The sequence below is a fragment of the Ammospiza nelsoni genome, chromosome 2 (genome assembly GCF_027579445.1).
Source record: "Ammospiza nelsoni isolate bAmmNel1 chromosome 2, bAmmNel1.pri, whole genome shotgun sequence".
Lineage (NCBI taxonomy): Eukaryota > Metazoa > Chordata > Aves > Passeriformes > Passerellidae > Ammospiza > Ammospiza nelsoni.
Window position 1 is genome coordinate 50,678,836 of NC_080634.1, and position 14,176 is coordinate 50,693,011.

The 14,176-nt window shown below is 41.4% G+C and overlaps 1 protein-coding gene across 1 annotated transcript in view; it reads left to right on the forward strand.

Annotated features, from left to right (window-relative positions):
* MTUS2 (microtubule associated scaffold protein 2) overlaps nucleotides 1-14,176 on the forward strand; it is a 243,294-nt gene that overhangs the window by 157,565 nt on the left and 71,553 nt on the right. Inside the window, exon 5 of the mRNA XM_059493947.1 lies at nucleotides 6,462-6,626. Within this exon, the coding sequence (XP_059349930.1) occupies nucleotides 6,462-6,626 (165 nt within the window). The remainder of the gene's footprint in view (nucleotides 1-6,461; nucleotides 6,627-14,176) is intronic.

The window sequence follows — 14,176 nt, forward strand, 5'->3', positions numbered from 1 at the left end:
TTATATGTGAGGATTTCCCTCAAAATCCAATTGGAAAAGCCCCTGGGAACCAGAGGCAGATTGGAACCCCTTGCCGTGGCTGCAGACATTTGATGGCACCATGGTGTTTCCTGCTCTCCAGTTATGGCAAGCAGTCCTCCAGCTGAATGAAGAAATGTGGGTGCCTGCCTCAAATATTGGGGCTCAGTGTTGAGGTGCCTGGCTGGCATATCTCTGACATGGCTGGGATCCAGTTAGATGGGCCAGAGGTTCATGCAGATCTTAAACATTTGCTCAGCAAATTAGGTTCAGGAAAAATGGTACCTTAAAGGCCACAGAACTGAACTGCAAAGCAGCATCTCCTGTTCATTTTTCTTCTCTTTGTCATTTTGTCATCTTTAGATTTTAAAACTGGCTGACATGGGCTTCTATTGCTTGTCTTGCTGGACTTTTTGAGTTTTGAGTCGAGTTGTCAGTCTCAGCCTCCATCAGAGACATTTTAAGGTCTTATTTTTAACTGCAAATTTCATCTCTACTTTCTTCAATTCTAGTTCACAAAAGCATATGATGGCAATTTTTTCAGAACAATTGATTTCTGATTGCATGAAAAGTGAAAATCAATCTTTACCCCAACTAACCCCCTAAATCAAATTGGGTTTCCTAATATAGTAGTCCTTCTCAGATCATGGTTTGCATATTGTCTGCTTTAAACAGTGCTTCTTGAATGATCCTTATTTTAAAATAATCTACATTCCACTTGCAGTTTTTTAACGTGAAGCCTTTTTTTGCTGAAAATAGAAAGGTCATTGATTTTTTGGTTAAATTTAAAATGTGCAGTCTGAGATTCATGCTAGCAAGAATACCATCATTAATATTATCACTTTGCAAAGAATGCTTCCCTTTTGGAAACTTTCTTGTGTTTACTAAATGACCCAGTTTATTAAATGAAACTTTATTTTTTTCTTTTCACAAAATGTATGCCTTTCACTGTAAATTTTGTAAGATTTTCTTAGGTTCCTGTGCTTCAGAAAATGTTATACAATTCCTGAGATCAGCATACAGTGACCTGAAATATTCTGTGTCACATATATACTGTGTCACATCCTCACTGCAACATTAGCTACTTGCGCAGCACATTCTGTGCAAAGTAAGCATAAGCCTATGCCCTCAAACAAACACAAGGGGTCATACCAGATGTCCTGGACCTTCCAGCAATTTATATTTTTAATATCATATCCTTAGTCAGTGCTTAATCATGATTACATAGATCTTAGATGACCTTGAATTACTTCCATTAAAAAATAATCCATAGTTTATTAGAGTGTGTCCACCTCAATGACATAGAAAGCAAACTAGTTAATTGTTGGCTCAGGGTTTTGTGTGTGGCTAACAGTATCTTTGTTCATGGTTAATTCCATAGTTCTTTTTATGTATTTATTTAATGGTTTGGGATTTTTTCTCATTTGCGTAAGTTCTCCATGCAGCTGGAGAGTGAAGGCAGTTACCATTTCTGCAGGTAGAGAGGGCATCTAAAATAGCAGAGAGCACAGGAGGAATACCTGAGGCCACATACCTTCCCTTTGACCTGGCTTCCTATGGAAATGTGGCTCAGGCAGTCATGTTTGTCGAGGTTCTTGTAGTTCCTTTGAACTCTGATTTTGACTGGGGTTAAGAACTTTTAAATCCCTGCAAATATCCTGAAAGTAAACATCTGTGTAGAGGGAGAGCTACCCTGTAAGTGTTTGGACAGAGAGAAAGGGAAAAGTGAGCTCACATGCTGTTAGGCACCAGAGGATCTGCCTAACAGTGGGACAGAGCCCTTAATAAATATCCCAGCTGTGAGAAAATGTTGCACTTTACTCCATCATTGCTAAAATAGATATGCAGAAAAAGCCCAGTTGTCCTCTCCTTTGGTCGTGAATTGGCATCTGTTGTAACTATAACCACAGTTGTGATAGCTTTAGTTTCACTTTACATATATATATAGAAGCTTTCTTCTGATAAACTACAAGCTTCATTTTTTATTAATACTTATTTTATGCATTTCTCAGTTTGGGAGCAGAAAATACATATTCATTGAGATTGCTGTGAGAGGGAAAATTGCTTATTTTATCTTTCAAAGATAAAATCCCCTCAGTCAATCCGATGATTGCAAATGCATGCTTTTTTGTTTATTTTTTAATCCCATAACATCCAATTAATTTAGTTTAATATCTTTCATCTAATCACACAATGTATCTTCCTCATGGGTGGAAAGTAATTTGTGCTTTACCAAAACATGAAAATAAGTGGCCAGTCATTTCATTCTGCCCTTTTTTGTCTTAAAGCACATCTGGGGCTGTTGGTCAGCAACTACATTCCTCCCAGTTGCGATACCAGTCAAGCTGGTCAGTCACAAGAGGCCTGTTCTGTACATTGTGCCTTACTTTCATAGTTTTTGATTCATAGCTTCTTTCATAGCTTCATTTTGCTTATTAAATATTTATAGTTAAGAGAACAGACTTTTTAAAAGAAATTGCTTGCTGTGATTTCACATAATGGTTTCATGCTTTAAGAGAATTAATCCATGAGATATCTTAGATTTAGGGAAGATTGGCTCCTCAGGGTAAAGCTCAACTCTTGCAAATTGCATTTGATAACATCAGGGACTTAGAAGTCCTGGTAAAAGTTCTGCTTCAGAAGCTTTCTGACATGGAACAAGCAGACCTTGTTTTGCCAGACTGAATAAGTGATTAAAGGTTTTTTATTTTTACAGAGAGTAAATTCCCATAAATTTCTTACATCAAGTTATGATATGCTGATATCCTCTGAAGATGTGACATTTTCCTGAATCTATAGTACACATGTATGAATAAAAGTTAAGAAATCTACAATGCTAAGCTTGTAAAAATTCATTCAGAATAGGTAGGTTCTCTAGGTACTGTGACACAACAATTGTCCTAATTTTTCTTACCTTGAAATGCATCTATTGCAGTTGCATTTTTATAGTTGCATACAAACCCAGATGGAGCATCAGCCTGACCCACTGCAACAGATCCTTTATTCTCTTGGGAATGTAGTAATTTGAAGGTCCAGTCTCAGATTACAATCCAGGAGAGCACTAAGGCAACACTTAATTGTCCCATTTAAAAAATTAACTAATTTGGGCATTTATATCTAAGTATGTGTTAAAGACCTAAGTATGTCCTGAGCTGGAGGAGGACCTTCTGATAGTAGATGGTACTTAGTGTTAGTAAGCTCAGCTTCAAATAGTTGTATCAGCAGCACATACTAATTCTGTTTTATTGGCACTTGGCTGCCTTCTAGTTTCTTTGTTGCTTAGCAAAACAATTATAATACTTCATGCATTGCTGCATCAAACAGTGTTTTGGTGATGAACAGAGAGTTATGTTTTGTTATCTCTGCATTAATAGCATAATTATAATTATTTTTATTATTATTGTCCATTGTATTATTTTGCAAATGAGATATTAAAGGCCCAAACGGATTAGGTTTGAGATTCATCCATCCTAATTAGATATCTCAAAGTTAGACTGCCTCAGTCTGCAGTATTCACCATAGGCTTCTTTTCTAATCAGCAAAGAGGAGCAGGCAGCTCTTGAAATAACTCAGGTCTTCCTAGAAGAGAGGTTTTGCAGATGTCTCCTTTCTTTCCTGACCATGAAGAGCTTGTGGAGCCACTTATTTAAATTCAGGTAGTCAGTTTTTTAGGGAAACATTTTTGCTGCGTTCATTGTGGTCACAAAAGTGTCAGTGGGAAATGTGAAAACTGAATTCAAGTTTGGCTTTCTTCTGGTCTATGCTTTGGTCCCCTGCTGGTTCCTGGTTTCAGGATATTTCATTTCAGGACCCTGACTCGGTAACTTTTTGCTAATTCAGATTGGACATGAATGTCCAAAGCCATAAAAGGCCACAAATTGATATGAGGTGTCAGTGAGTGGCACTTTTCTGTTGGCAGCTTTAGAGATACCTGAACATACATAATGTTGGAGAATCTTTGGCTGTTTGGTGCACATCTGCTCCAGATGACTACAGTTGGATTAATCAGTATCAAATATTTGTGAATTTCGTAATCCTTAATAAAATCTTGATTCTACAAACTAGTATGAGATGAAGCTTGATGCTCTGGTGCTTTGTTTTTCCTTTGTTTCTCTTTGTTAAACTTCATTTTTCTGATATATAGAACCAGAAAGCAATCTTCCACTGCCTCCCTCATCCCCAGGGAAGGAGATGGTGGAGTTGCCAAAATGGGTTTTCCTCTGTGGCGAAGTGATGGTGAAAAGCTGAATTTGGCATTAGGGGTTTCTCCTACTGGACTGGGAGAGGGAGACAACCACTGTCCCCAAAAGCCCCTCTATATCACTACTTGTAATGTTTAAAAGTTGATCCTCATAGTTTGAGTCATATTTACAGCTAGTCACTTATGCCTTAGTATGGAGTCCCATCATGACATTACCAAAGTCTTGGATGTAGCTCCTGACTCTTGGCTCCTCTATGGGCAGGTTTTTTATTTCAGCACTTTTTCATTGGTCCAGGAAAAGCTGAAAATGGGGAAATCAGTGGAGGTCACCTCTTTTGTCTCCTATTCTTCTTCTCTCTCCTGTTTCCAGGATCACAGGGAAATGCTCCCTTTAGATGTAATATGATGTTAAAAGCACAGGAGGTCTTTGTGCATTTTCACGGAATCACAAAATCATCAGGGTTGGAAGAGACCTTGAGGATCATCTAGTCCAACCATCAACGCAGCATAATCACCCCTAAAACATATTCCCAAGTGCCATGTCAAATGCTTCTCGAACACTCACAGAGATGGTGACTCCATCAGCCTTCTGAATAACTTATTCCAATACCCAGCTACTCTTTCAGTGTAACATTTTTTCCAGTATCTAATCTGAACCTCCCCTGGCACAATTTAAGATAATTTCCTCTCATTCTTTCACTTGAGACATGTCAGAAATGACTGACCCCACCTCACTACATCCTCCTTTCAGGTAGTTATGCATTTTGCTCAGATCATCCTGAGACGTGGGACAAGTGAAGGGAGATGTCACCTGGCAGCTAACCTGTGCAGGGACAAGGGCAGCACTGCATCAGTTACAGATGTGTGAGGCAAGAAAAGTCCAGCATCCTCATCACAACCCCCTCCAAGCACTGCTGCCCTTCCCCCAAGCTACATCACAGGTCACGTTTGTGTTTATGGTGTCGCTACACACGCTGTTGTTCTAGTCTGAGGCTTTGATGATTGTGCAGCAGAGGAAAGAACCATGTAGCTTTTTGACAGCATTGATTTCCAAAAACAAAAGCCAGTTACTGACCCATAGCAACATGCTTTTTCCTTCACTGCAGTGTGCTGCATTGGGACATGGTCTCAGTTCTTGCCAGGACCATTCCATGCTGGAATACAGAGAAGCTCTGAGTAAATGAGCAAAGCTGCGACTGTGTCATGGTTGAACCCTAGTCAGAAACGAAGCCCCACGCAGCTGCTCACTCACTCCCACCAGCAGGACGGGGGAGAGAAACAGAAGGGTAGAAGTGAGAAAACTCATGGGTTGACATAAAGACAGTTTAATAGGGAAAGAAAAAAACAGACAATTCAAGCAAAGCAAAAAACCCCAAGGAATTAATTCACTGCTTTCACATGGGTCAGCAGGTGTTCAGCCATCCCCCAGGAGAGCAGGGCCCCATCACATGTTATGGTGACTTGGGAAGTTAATCTCTCCAATCTCCCCCTCTTCTCCCTCTTCTTCTTTCGGAGGCTTTCTATTCTGAGCATGATGTCATGTGGTCTTGCATATCCCCTTGGTCCATCGGGGTCACCTGTCCTGGCTGTGTCCCCTCACAGCTCCTTGTGCATCCCCAGCCCACTCAGGGGCAGGGCAATGCAAGCAGAAAAAGCCTCAATGCTGTGCAAGCACTGCTCTGCAACAACTGAAGCATCCCTGTGTTATCAACACCATTTCCTGCACAAATCCGAAACACAGCCGAGGAAAATTAACTTTACCCCAGCCAAAACCAGCACAGTCAGGCTGATTATTTCCTGGATCGCTGGATCAGAAAGATTGAACAGATTAATATGTTTTGGCTTATTTCCAGAGAAATTATTTTCTTTTAACCCTATTGTTCATATCTGGCAGCTGATATCAATTCAATGAATGACTCCTGTTCTCTTTGCAAAATTATGAATTCACAGTGTACCTTGTAACTAAACAACCATTTTCAACATATTTGTAGAACACCCACTCCATCAAATGCTGAATTCAATTTCACTGGAAACAGTTCATCCTCCAGCATTTTTGCAATTTTTGTTATTTTCTTATTCCATTATCTAGTGTAAGCAGACGGAAGAATTTTCATCTAAATATTTTCCCAACGATATGAATAATTAATTTGACAAAATTACAAACGCACAGGCAGAAGCAAGTAGCAAAGCCAGGATTTGAGTAGCCAGCAGGAAAACAAGTAGCCCTTTGTTTGTTCCTCAGGTAGGCTAGGATGTCAGTCCTCGTCCTGTGCTTGGCGTGGGAAGCGGCAATCCCGAGGGACGCGCTGTCCGGAGCGGCGCTGCCCTCCCGTGGCCGCGGCCGCCAATCGCCACCGGGGCTCCCCGGCACTCCCTGTGCCTGCGAGAGGGAAAATCGACGGGAAAAGTACTCAAAAGGAATACCAGGCTGAGCCATTCAACTGCCTCTACAATTTATGGGTTTTTTTTTCTACGAGGCTTGCAATAAAACTCGTGGAGTTAATTCTCGATGAACATCGATATGTGTGAGTCAAAAAGGAACTTGGGATCTCAAGAAATACATTTCTCTGCAACTGAGCTCTGTGTATCCAGATGATTTGTGTGGTTTTGCTTAGGCTGGTTGGTTCCCAGGCCATTTCCAGTGCAAAGATCTGGTTTTCTTCTCCCTGACTGAAGTCTGTATGTAACAGGGCTCAGTGAAAAGCAAATTACTCACCCCATACACTCAAGCACCCCTCCACAGCACACATACGCCTTAACACCAAGAGAGCTGAAGAAGAGAAAGGATAGAAGAAAGTCAGGGGAGACCACCCACCCTCTCTCTATCCAAAGCCTTTCCTGGTCATTAAGGCTTGGGCTTTATATTGGACTTGTTCCAAAGGTCTGGGAGCCACGCATCTTTCTCAGAGAAGAAAGAGTGCATGGGGATCAAAATATAAGTAGAGGCTGACTGTGTAAATCAAATACTTCTTGGCAGAGAACTTAGGAAATGCCTAGATGCCATTTAGCTGCTCCTTTGGGATATTCCTCAACGATTTGTTTTCCAAAGGGGCCTTTTCAATTTCTGAGGAACCAGCACCAGCACGAGCTCCACACTGATGCGTTTGTGCTGACTTTGGTGTCAGGAGAACACATTCCCAGCTGAAGGGTGGTAATAGGAAGGTGGGGAGGCAGCAGGGCCAGGAGAGGGTGATCTCTGGGGCTGGGCAGCAGTGGGCAGGGTGGCAGGCAGAGCAGCACCGTGCTCCTCATGCAGCCGAGCTGCCTGGAGGGGCTTCTGCAGGTGCCAGCCTGCCTCCATATTCAGCATGTCCTGTTGAGCACAATTGCCTGTGTTTGCCTCTTCATCAGAGCCATGCCAACTGTATACTGAAACAGCAAGGTGTTCAGAAATGCAAAAATGTGGCTACAGAGCAAAAAAGGGAGGGACTAAAGTGTGCCACTGCTGTGGTGAGTGCTGAAAGATTCCATGGGCACAAGGACAAACTGGACAAGCCCATAGAACTGAAAGCCCTCTGTGGCTCTACGCACAGAAAGAACTTTTGAGGCTGGAAAATATGTGGGAGAAGATTCACTGTCTTTTGCTCTGTATTCTTTCTTTATTCTCAGTCTCTGCTGCTGATCACCAGTGAAGACAAAAATCTGGGTTAACTGGGTGTGCTGTCTGCCAATAGGGCTCATGTTTTGTTCTCGAGTGACCTCCCCAAAGCCAGGGCTTGATGTTCTAAAGAGATTCTATTATTTGTTGTTGCTCTGCACCCATTCTGCAGGGGGGAAAAAGAAGCACAACCAGTTTCAGCCTCATTTTGCTGAGGGCTGTACAAACTCAAGAGCTCTCACAGTTCAGCTTTGTTTCTTACTGAGGTGTTTGCTACCTTTGAGTGCTCCTATTTAAAACTATGACATAGATACACCTACACAGTTTTCAAAGAATTGTTGTTGTCACAGTTGTTGCTAGATATCAGATATCTCTGTAATTGTGACTCTTTTCTGTCTCTGTTTCATGCTGTGCCTCTAAGTTGTTCAGAGGCAACCTGAATTATTTCCAAGCCCTGCTAGGGAGGCCCCATTCTAGGTACATAAAAGAGCTTACATAGACTGTTGTATTTGCAAAACCACTTGAAGTGCAGGCAGTCTATATGTTTACATAAAGGGAAGCAATAAAGAAAGACAACTTTCATCTTGAAGGTTAGCAGTTGTCAGATGTTGAGTTTGTATTAAATACAGTCTGGTAGTACTTATTAATGTAATTGATAGGTGACACACTGTCTTATCTGCTCTGGGTGGTGGGAAGGACAGTGACTGTGGAGCAGGGAGTCTGCTTGTCCTTGGCTGAGCCATGGCTATGTTGGACCCTACAGTAACCAGTTTGTGGCTGTAACCCTTGCCAGGTGACAAGGGTCTTTTTGGGGTGATCTGCTCCTGTGCAGCTCAGAAACCCCATGTGCTGTGGGTGCCCACCTAAAGCCATCCTGGCTGCAGGCAGCTGGGATATTGGCTGGCTCCACTGCAAACCCAGTGGTGATTTCCCAATACCGAGGGACCCAGCTGGTCTCCATTCACTTGGAACTTTGGAAAGGCCCAGGAAGGAGAACCTGTCAACAGATCTTCCTCATCCCTTGGTGGACTTTCTTCTGCTTCTGGGGAGCAAATGGAAAACATAACCCTGTATGAGTTTCTTGTATGCAAATGTGTGTTTGTTTGTGTGTAATATGTGGGATGCTGGGCGGTTCCAGTTTTGTGAAGGGAGCCCAGGCCTTGAGGCTCAAGTAATCCCTCTGAGAGACTTGTATTTACCTTCTGAAGGACAGTCAGCCTTTCAGAAGTGATTGTTCCACCACATAAAGGGTCTTACAACAACTTTGACAGATACAATGGAGGTTGACTTTGGGTCATAATCACATTGAAGGCAATCATAAGGCTTTAAATTAATAAGACTTGTATTAAGCATAGCCTGAAAGCACTCTCACTTCACTAATCCACTCAGAGTCATAGCTTTTGAAGGAATCATGTAGCATTTAAGTTAATAACATATTTCTTAAAAACAGTTCTTTTAGTAGCAAATGTATGACAGCTGAACTTATTGTCCAGACTTCTAATTTAGGACTGTATTCCTGCTTAAATTGGAGTGTCTGTATAGCATTAGAGAGGCTTCCCACAGCTTACCAGTTGGAAAGCCCAGATCCATGCTTCCTTTCCAGTATCAGTACAGTCATTTTGACAGATACAAGGAAGGGCTTTTCCTCCTTCCCTTAGGTCCCCAAAGCCATCCTTCTTGTTCCAGGTAATGCTTAACTTTTAAGTGTGGTCACAGTGACTCAAATGTTTGGTGTTTCTCTCTCAATTTAGGGTTTTTTATTATTTTCCAAGTAAACAAAATCTATGTAAATCAGTGGGATTAGTCCTGTAATTCTCCATCTCTCCTGCATTTTGAACTGCTCTGAGGGAAGGAGCCACTCCAGATTCTACAGACTTCATAGAATTAGCAGCTTCCTAAAGACCAGAGATCCAAATCAGTGCTTTCCATTAAGAAAGTTCCTATCTTATGGTTTCAGTGGTGCAGAGCCTTTCTGCCCTTCTGGAATAAAACCTGCCACAACACCAGAGACTGAATAGCAGTTAGAGGCCTTGGCAGGGCAGTGAGGGTTCTCTGTGTCATTTATGAGGCCTTTTCAGAAGGGAAACACTGAAACTGCAGACACAAGGAGGATCCACAGGCAGGGGCTCATATGTTGTAGCTGATGGGGAGCTGGGAGTGCTGGTGTGGGAATAACTGGCACTTGGGTCGGCTGCTGTCATCAGTGCAGTGCAGGAGATGTATAAAGCACAAAAATTCAAAGGAGACCAGATTACATTAGTCCCCCTATTCACAGAGCAGAATGTTGAGACAAAAAGTAGATGGGCAGAAGTTGGTGATGACACTGGCATTGTTAAGTAGGGATGGGCTTCCAGATTGCCTAAAGCTCAAAGAGTTTTTTGATTTGTTGCAACTCCCTGCACTCTGCTAACAAGCACAAGAAGGTGAAATACTGTTGAGGAACCACCAGCACCACCCCAAGTTTATCCAATTTAGAGATTTTTCAGCAAAATATGTTGCATTTCCTAACTCACAGGAGCCCTTATTTGAACTTCTTTTTTTCCCTAAATTTTAGAGAATACAAAGACGATAAGAACCCTCTCTGGGGTGCAGCAGTTAAAATTTCATTATGGATTTGAACAAAATCACAGCTCTTCCAGAGAAACCAGAGATATCTGGTGTGTTGATTAATCTCAAAAAGTCCTTATTGTTTTTCAGGCTTTCCATTGTCTTTTCATTGTATAAACAAGAAAACAAAACCAAAAGAAACTCCAAAGGAAGTTCATTAAACTGTGTCATGTAAAACCAGAAGAAAAATTTGTTACTACTCATAAAAGATGAAGCTGTTTGCTTTTTTCCCAGCTACTGAGAAGCCACTGTCTGTTTTTGAGGCTGGGATTCTGGTGGAGTGGATCTTAATTTCTGATAATGGCTATCCTTGACTAGGAGACGTATGGTCTGTAATATAAAATATTATCTTCATGTGTGTCTTGTGGAGCTAGTAGTGTTTCTTACTCTCAGACAATAATTTTTGTCCACCAGGACCCCCAAATCTTTCTCCTCAGGCTGTTCTTGCCCTGTTTTCTAATTTTGATATAGTAAAGAGTAATATCCTTTCTGCAAAGAGCCTCAGCTTTATCTTCCACTTCCTCCTTCATCTGTGAGACTTTAGAAATTTGGAAGGAGACAGATGGGCTTGATGCATTGTCTTATTTCCCAGATCCTAAGGAGTTTACAGATGTTATACATGCAGTTTTAACCAAAATTGGCCTTTCTGCAGGACAGTAAAACTCTTCTGTCTCCCCTAAGACCTCCTTCTTTGTCTTCAGTATCAGTGCTCTAAAGCTCTACCACCACCCCATGTTTAAATGTCAGGGACTAGGACTCAGGTGTCCTGAGATATGTGTTCATGTTTAACTGAGAGAAGGAGGAGCTTTTTGAGCATTCCTTAGAGAAAATGCACCTTTACTCTATGTCATCACAGTAGTGTGGTGGGATATCATGGCTCATGCCATTTCAGAAAAACCCAGGACATTTCTTTAAAAGGAAGATCTTGGAGATGCTCTCAGGATACATATAAATGCTGAAGAAGAAGGTTAAAAAAGATAGAAGCATAGTGTAGTTATTATTCATATTAGTGTAATTATTTTACACTAATACCAACTGAGATTTTTACATAACCACTTGCCTTCAGGATTCAGGAATATAAGAGAACCACCAAGGGCCCTGTGAGGGTCCTGTCAGATTCTGCTGTTGTGGAGGAGAAGGAAACTCTGCAGAACCAGCAAAACAACTCAAAGGAAGATCTACTACTTAGACTCTCCTGAGGCCTCTGCCTTTGTTAGCAGGTCTAAGAGCTATCCAGCTCCTCCTGCAAAGTACAGGGCCTTGGAGATCTTTCCCTAAAACTGAAGTACTATGGAAATCACTTGAATTACAATCTTCCAGTAGACAATACTTTGGTTTAATATTTCTGCACTTGAATTTTGCCCAAAATCATCTACTAAAGGCACTGCTTTTAGTAAAGATGAGATAAGAAAAAAATTTAACAGTCACATAATTAAAAAAATTATGTTTATTCTCCATGGATAATGCCATTTATAATAGAAGACTGTTTTGCTTGTGTTTCTCTCTCCTAGTGGTTTTGAATTGCAGTTTTATACCCAGGCTCCTCATAACTGACAATATTTATTAGAAAAAACACCTTAGTTTGATTGAACAGGTGAAGATGTTTTTTGAGAAAGACATTTCATCAGCAAAATTTCTGCAAATTAAACTTTTTTTTTGAGTCTTAAAATATACAATGTAGCCAGTGCATGTGTTAAAAATAAATCTTTCCACTGAAAAATGTTTCCTAACTGTTGAAATTCTGGACAAATAATTTTTTCCAGATTTATATTTTGCTATAGATTTGGGGTTTTTTTTCTCTATGACATCCAAAATAGCTACAAAACACAGATCTGGACAGGAGTCAGCCCAGAGCAACACTGTCCGTGTTGTGCATTACTTACACAGGAGTTTGTGAAAATTAACTGGGAAAAGCAGGTTCACTTGTTTTTTCTTGAACAGCATGTTGTCCAAGAGGATGAACATGATGTGAACACAGCAAATGGCTGCTCTGAACAGCTTAGAAAACTCCCTGAGTGTTTCCAAAGCACAGATCTGGTGCCAATCATCTCCTTTCTCCTCCAACCGAAGAACTGTTCAGCATTCATGGGAGGTTCTGCTCAGCTGCTTGCATCCTTCATACTCTGAAATGGAGACATCTGTGGGTTTGAAACTCCTTCAGGGCTGAGATGGTGATTAAGAATAAGCACAGTGAGTTAAATTTGAATGTGAAATGAAACAGGAGTTAAGTTCCTAAGCAGCTTTGAGGATCTGTGCCTGAGCTCATAAAATGCAATTAATTAGTGACTAACTGGGGACTCTCTAAGGCTCTTCCATCCTTGAGGTTTCAGTATGACATCTCCCCTCCTCAGCCCGTGTCACATGCTCTGAAGTCATCATTATGCCACGTAAGGAGTCAGACACATGTTCCAGCTCTTTGATCTAGCGGAATTCTGTGTAAACCACAGCACACACATTGTGGTGGGTTTGGCAGGGAAGGAGCAGGACTGAATGCCACCTTCAGTTCTTAAGCACTGACAATTGTTAGAGCATGGCTTAACCTCTCCTAGTCTGCTGAGCTGTGCCAACCAGCACGGATTGCTAAAGCTGGTGGAAATTCATGATCGCTGTTGGAATGTCATTAACACTTTTCTAAGGATTATATCTACCTTTAAGTGTCAAAATACTCCAAGCCAGTGTTCAAGCAAATTAAAAGCAGCGATTCTGGGGAAGAGGCATTTATTGATGACAAAATGCTATGAGGTCCAACAGATGTCATTCCATATTATAATAAGGCATGTGGCTCTAATTTGGCACTTCTTGCCATCAGGAGGAACCCCTTGCAGAGCAGATGTCACTTCTAATTCTGTCTTTCATGGGTGCCTGTGCCCCTGAGGGTTTGGTATGCCAGTTCAGAAGCAGGCTCTGTGCCATGAAAGCAGATGGTCATGAGCACAAGTCATGCTACCAAACTGGTGCTTCTAGAAGTGTGGGTGCTGAGACCAAAGGACTACCCAGGAACATCAAAATCTTCCTGTGTGGGAAAATTCCCCTGAAGTAGGCTGATACATGCCACTAGTGCTTCAGTGGTAGTAAAAAATGGATGTTATCTGTATCTTATTTCTGGTTATTTTAACTTTTGGCCATCCCCTGGTGATCCCAGAGGTCATTCTGGCAGCTGAGGGCATTGGACCATATATGTGTCTGTGGCGAAAATGCCATCAGTGCTTGGTGTTACTTTGAGAGCTCTACAGTGCCTGGGTATTTTGTGGTATAGGGGACTACACTGCTGGGCAATGAGGGGGAGAAGTGGCTCCTGCACCTGTATCCATCCATCTCCTCTGTAAGATAGTGCATGACTGTGTCAGACAAGACCTGAAGTAAATCTGTGCTCCTGATTTTCTTCATGTACCTTTTTGCTTGGCATAGAGAGTAGTCTTTTGCCTAATACATTCAGCCTAAATCAAAATTTTGTTGCACCGAAGACAAACACCTCAATTGCCTTCACAGGGGTCAAATATTGTTTTTCTTACAAATTCAGTCTTCAATAACAATCAATTTCAGTAAATTTACTGAACAAAGGATCCCAGAAAACCTGCTGCTTGCATATAGCTACTTATTTACTCTCCCAAAATGAACCTTTAATTCTTAGAGGAGTTTAAATGTTTAACTGATACGTAATATGTTCTTAACTTGTGTCAGCAAGAAGAGCTTCCAAAACATTATGAGTATGTGCTTGCCTTCAAGTGTATGTCAGGTTTTAAGAACCAGCC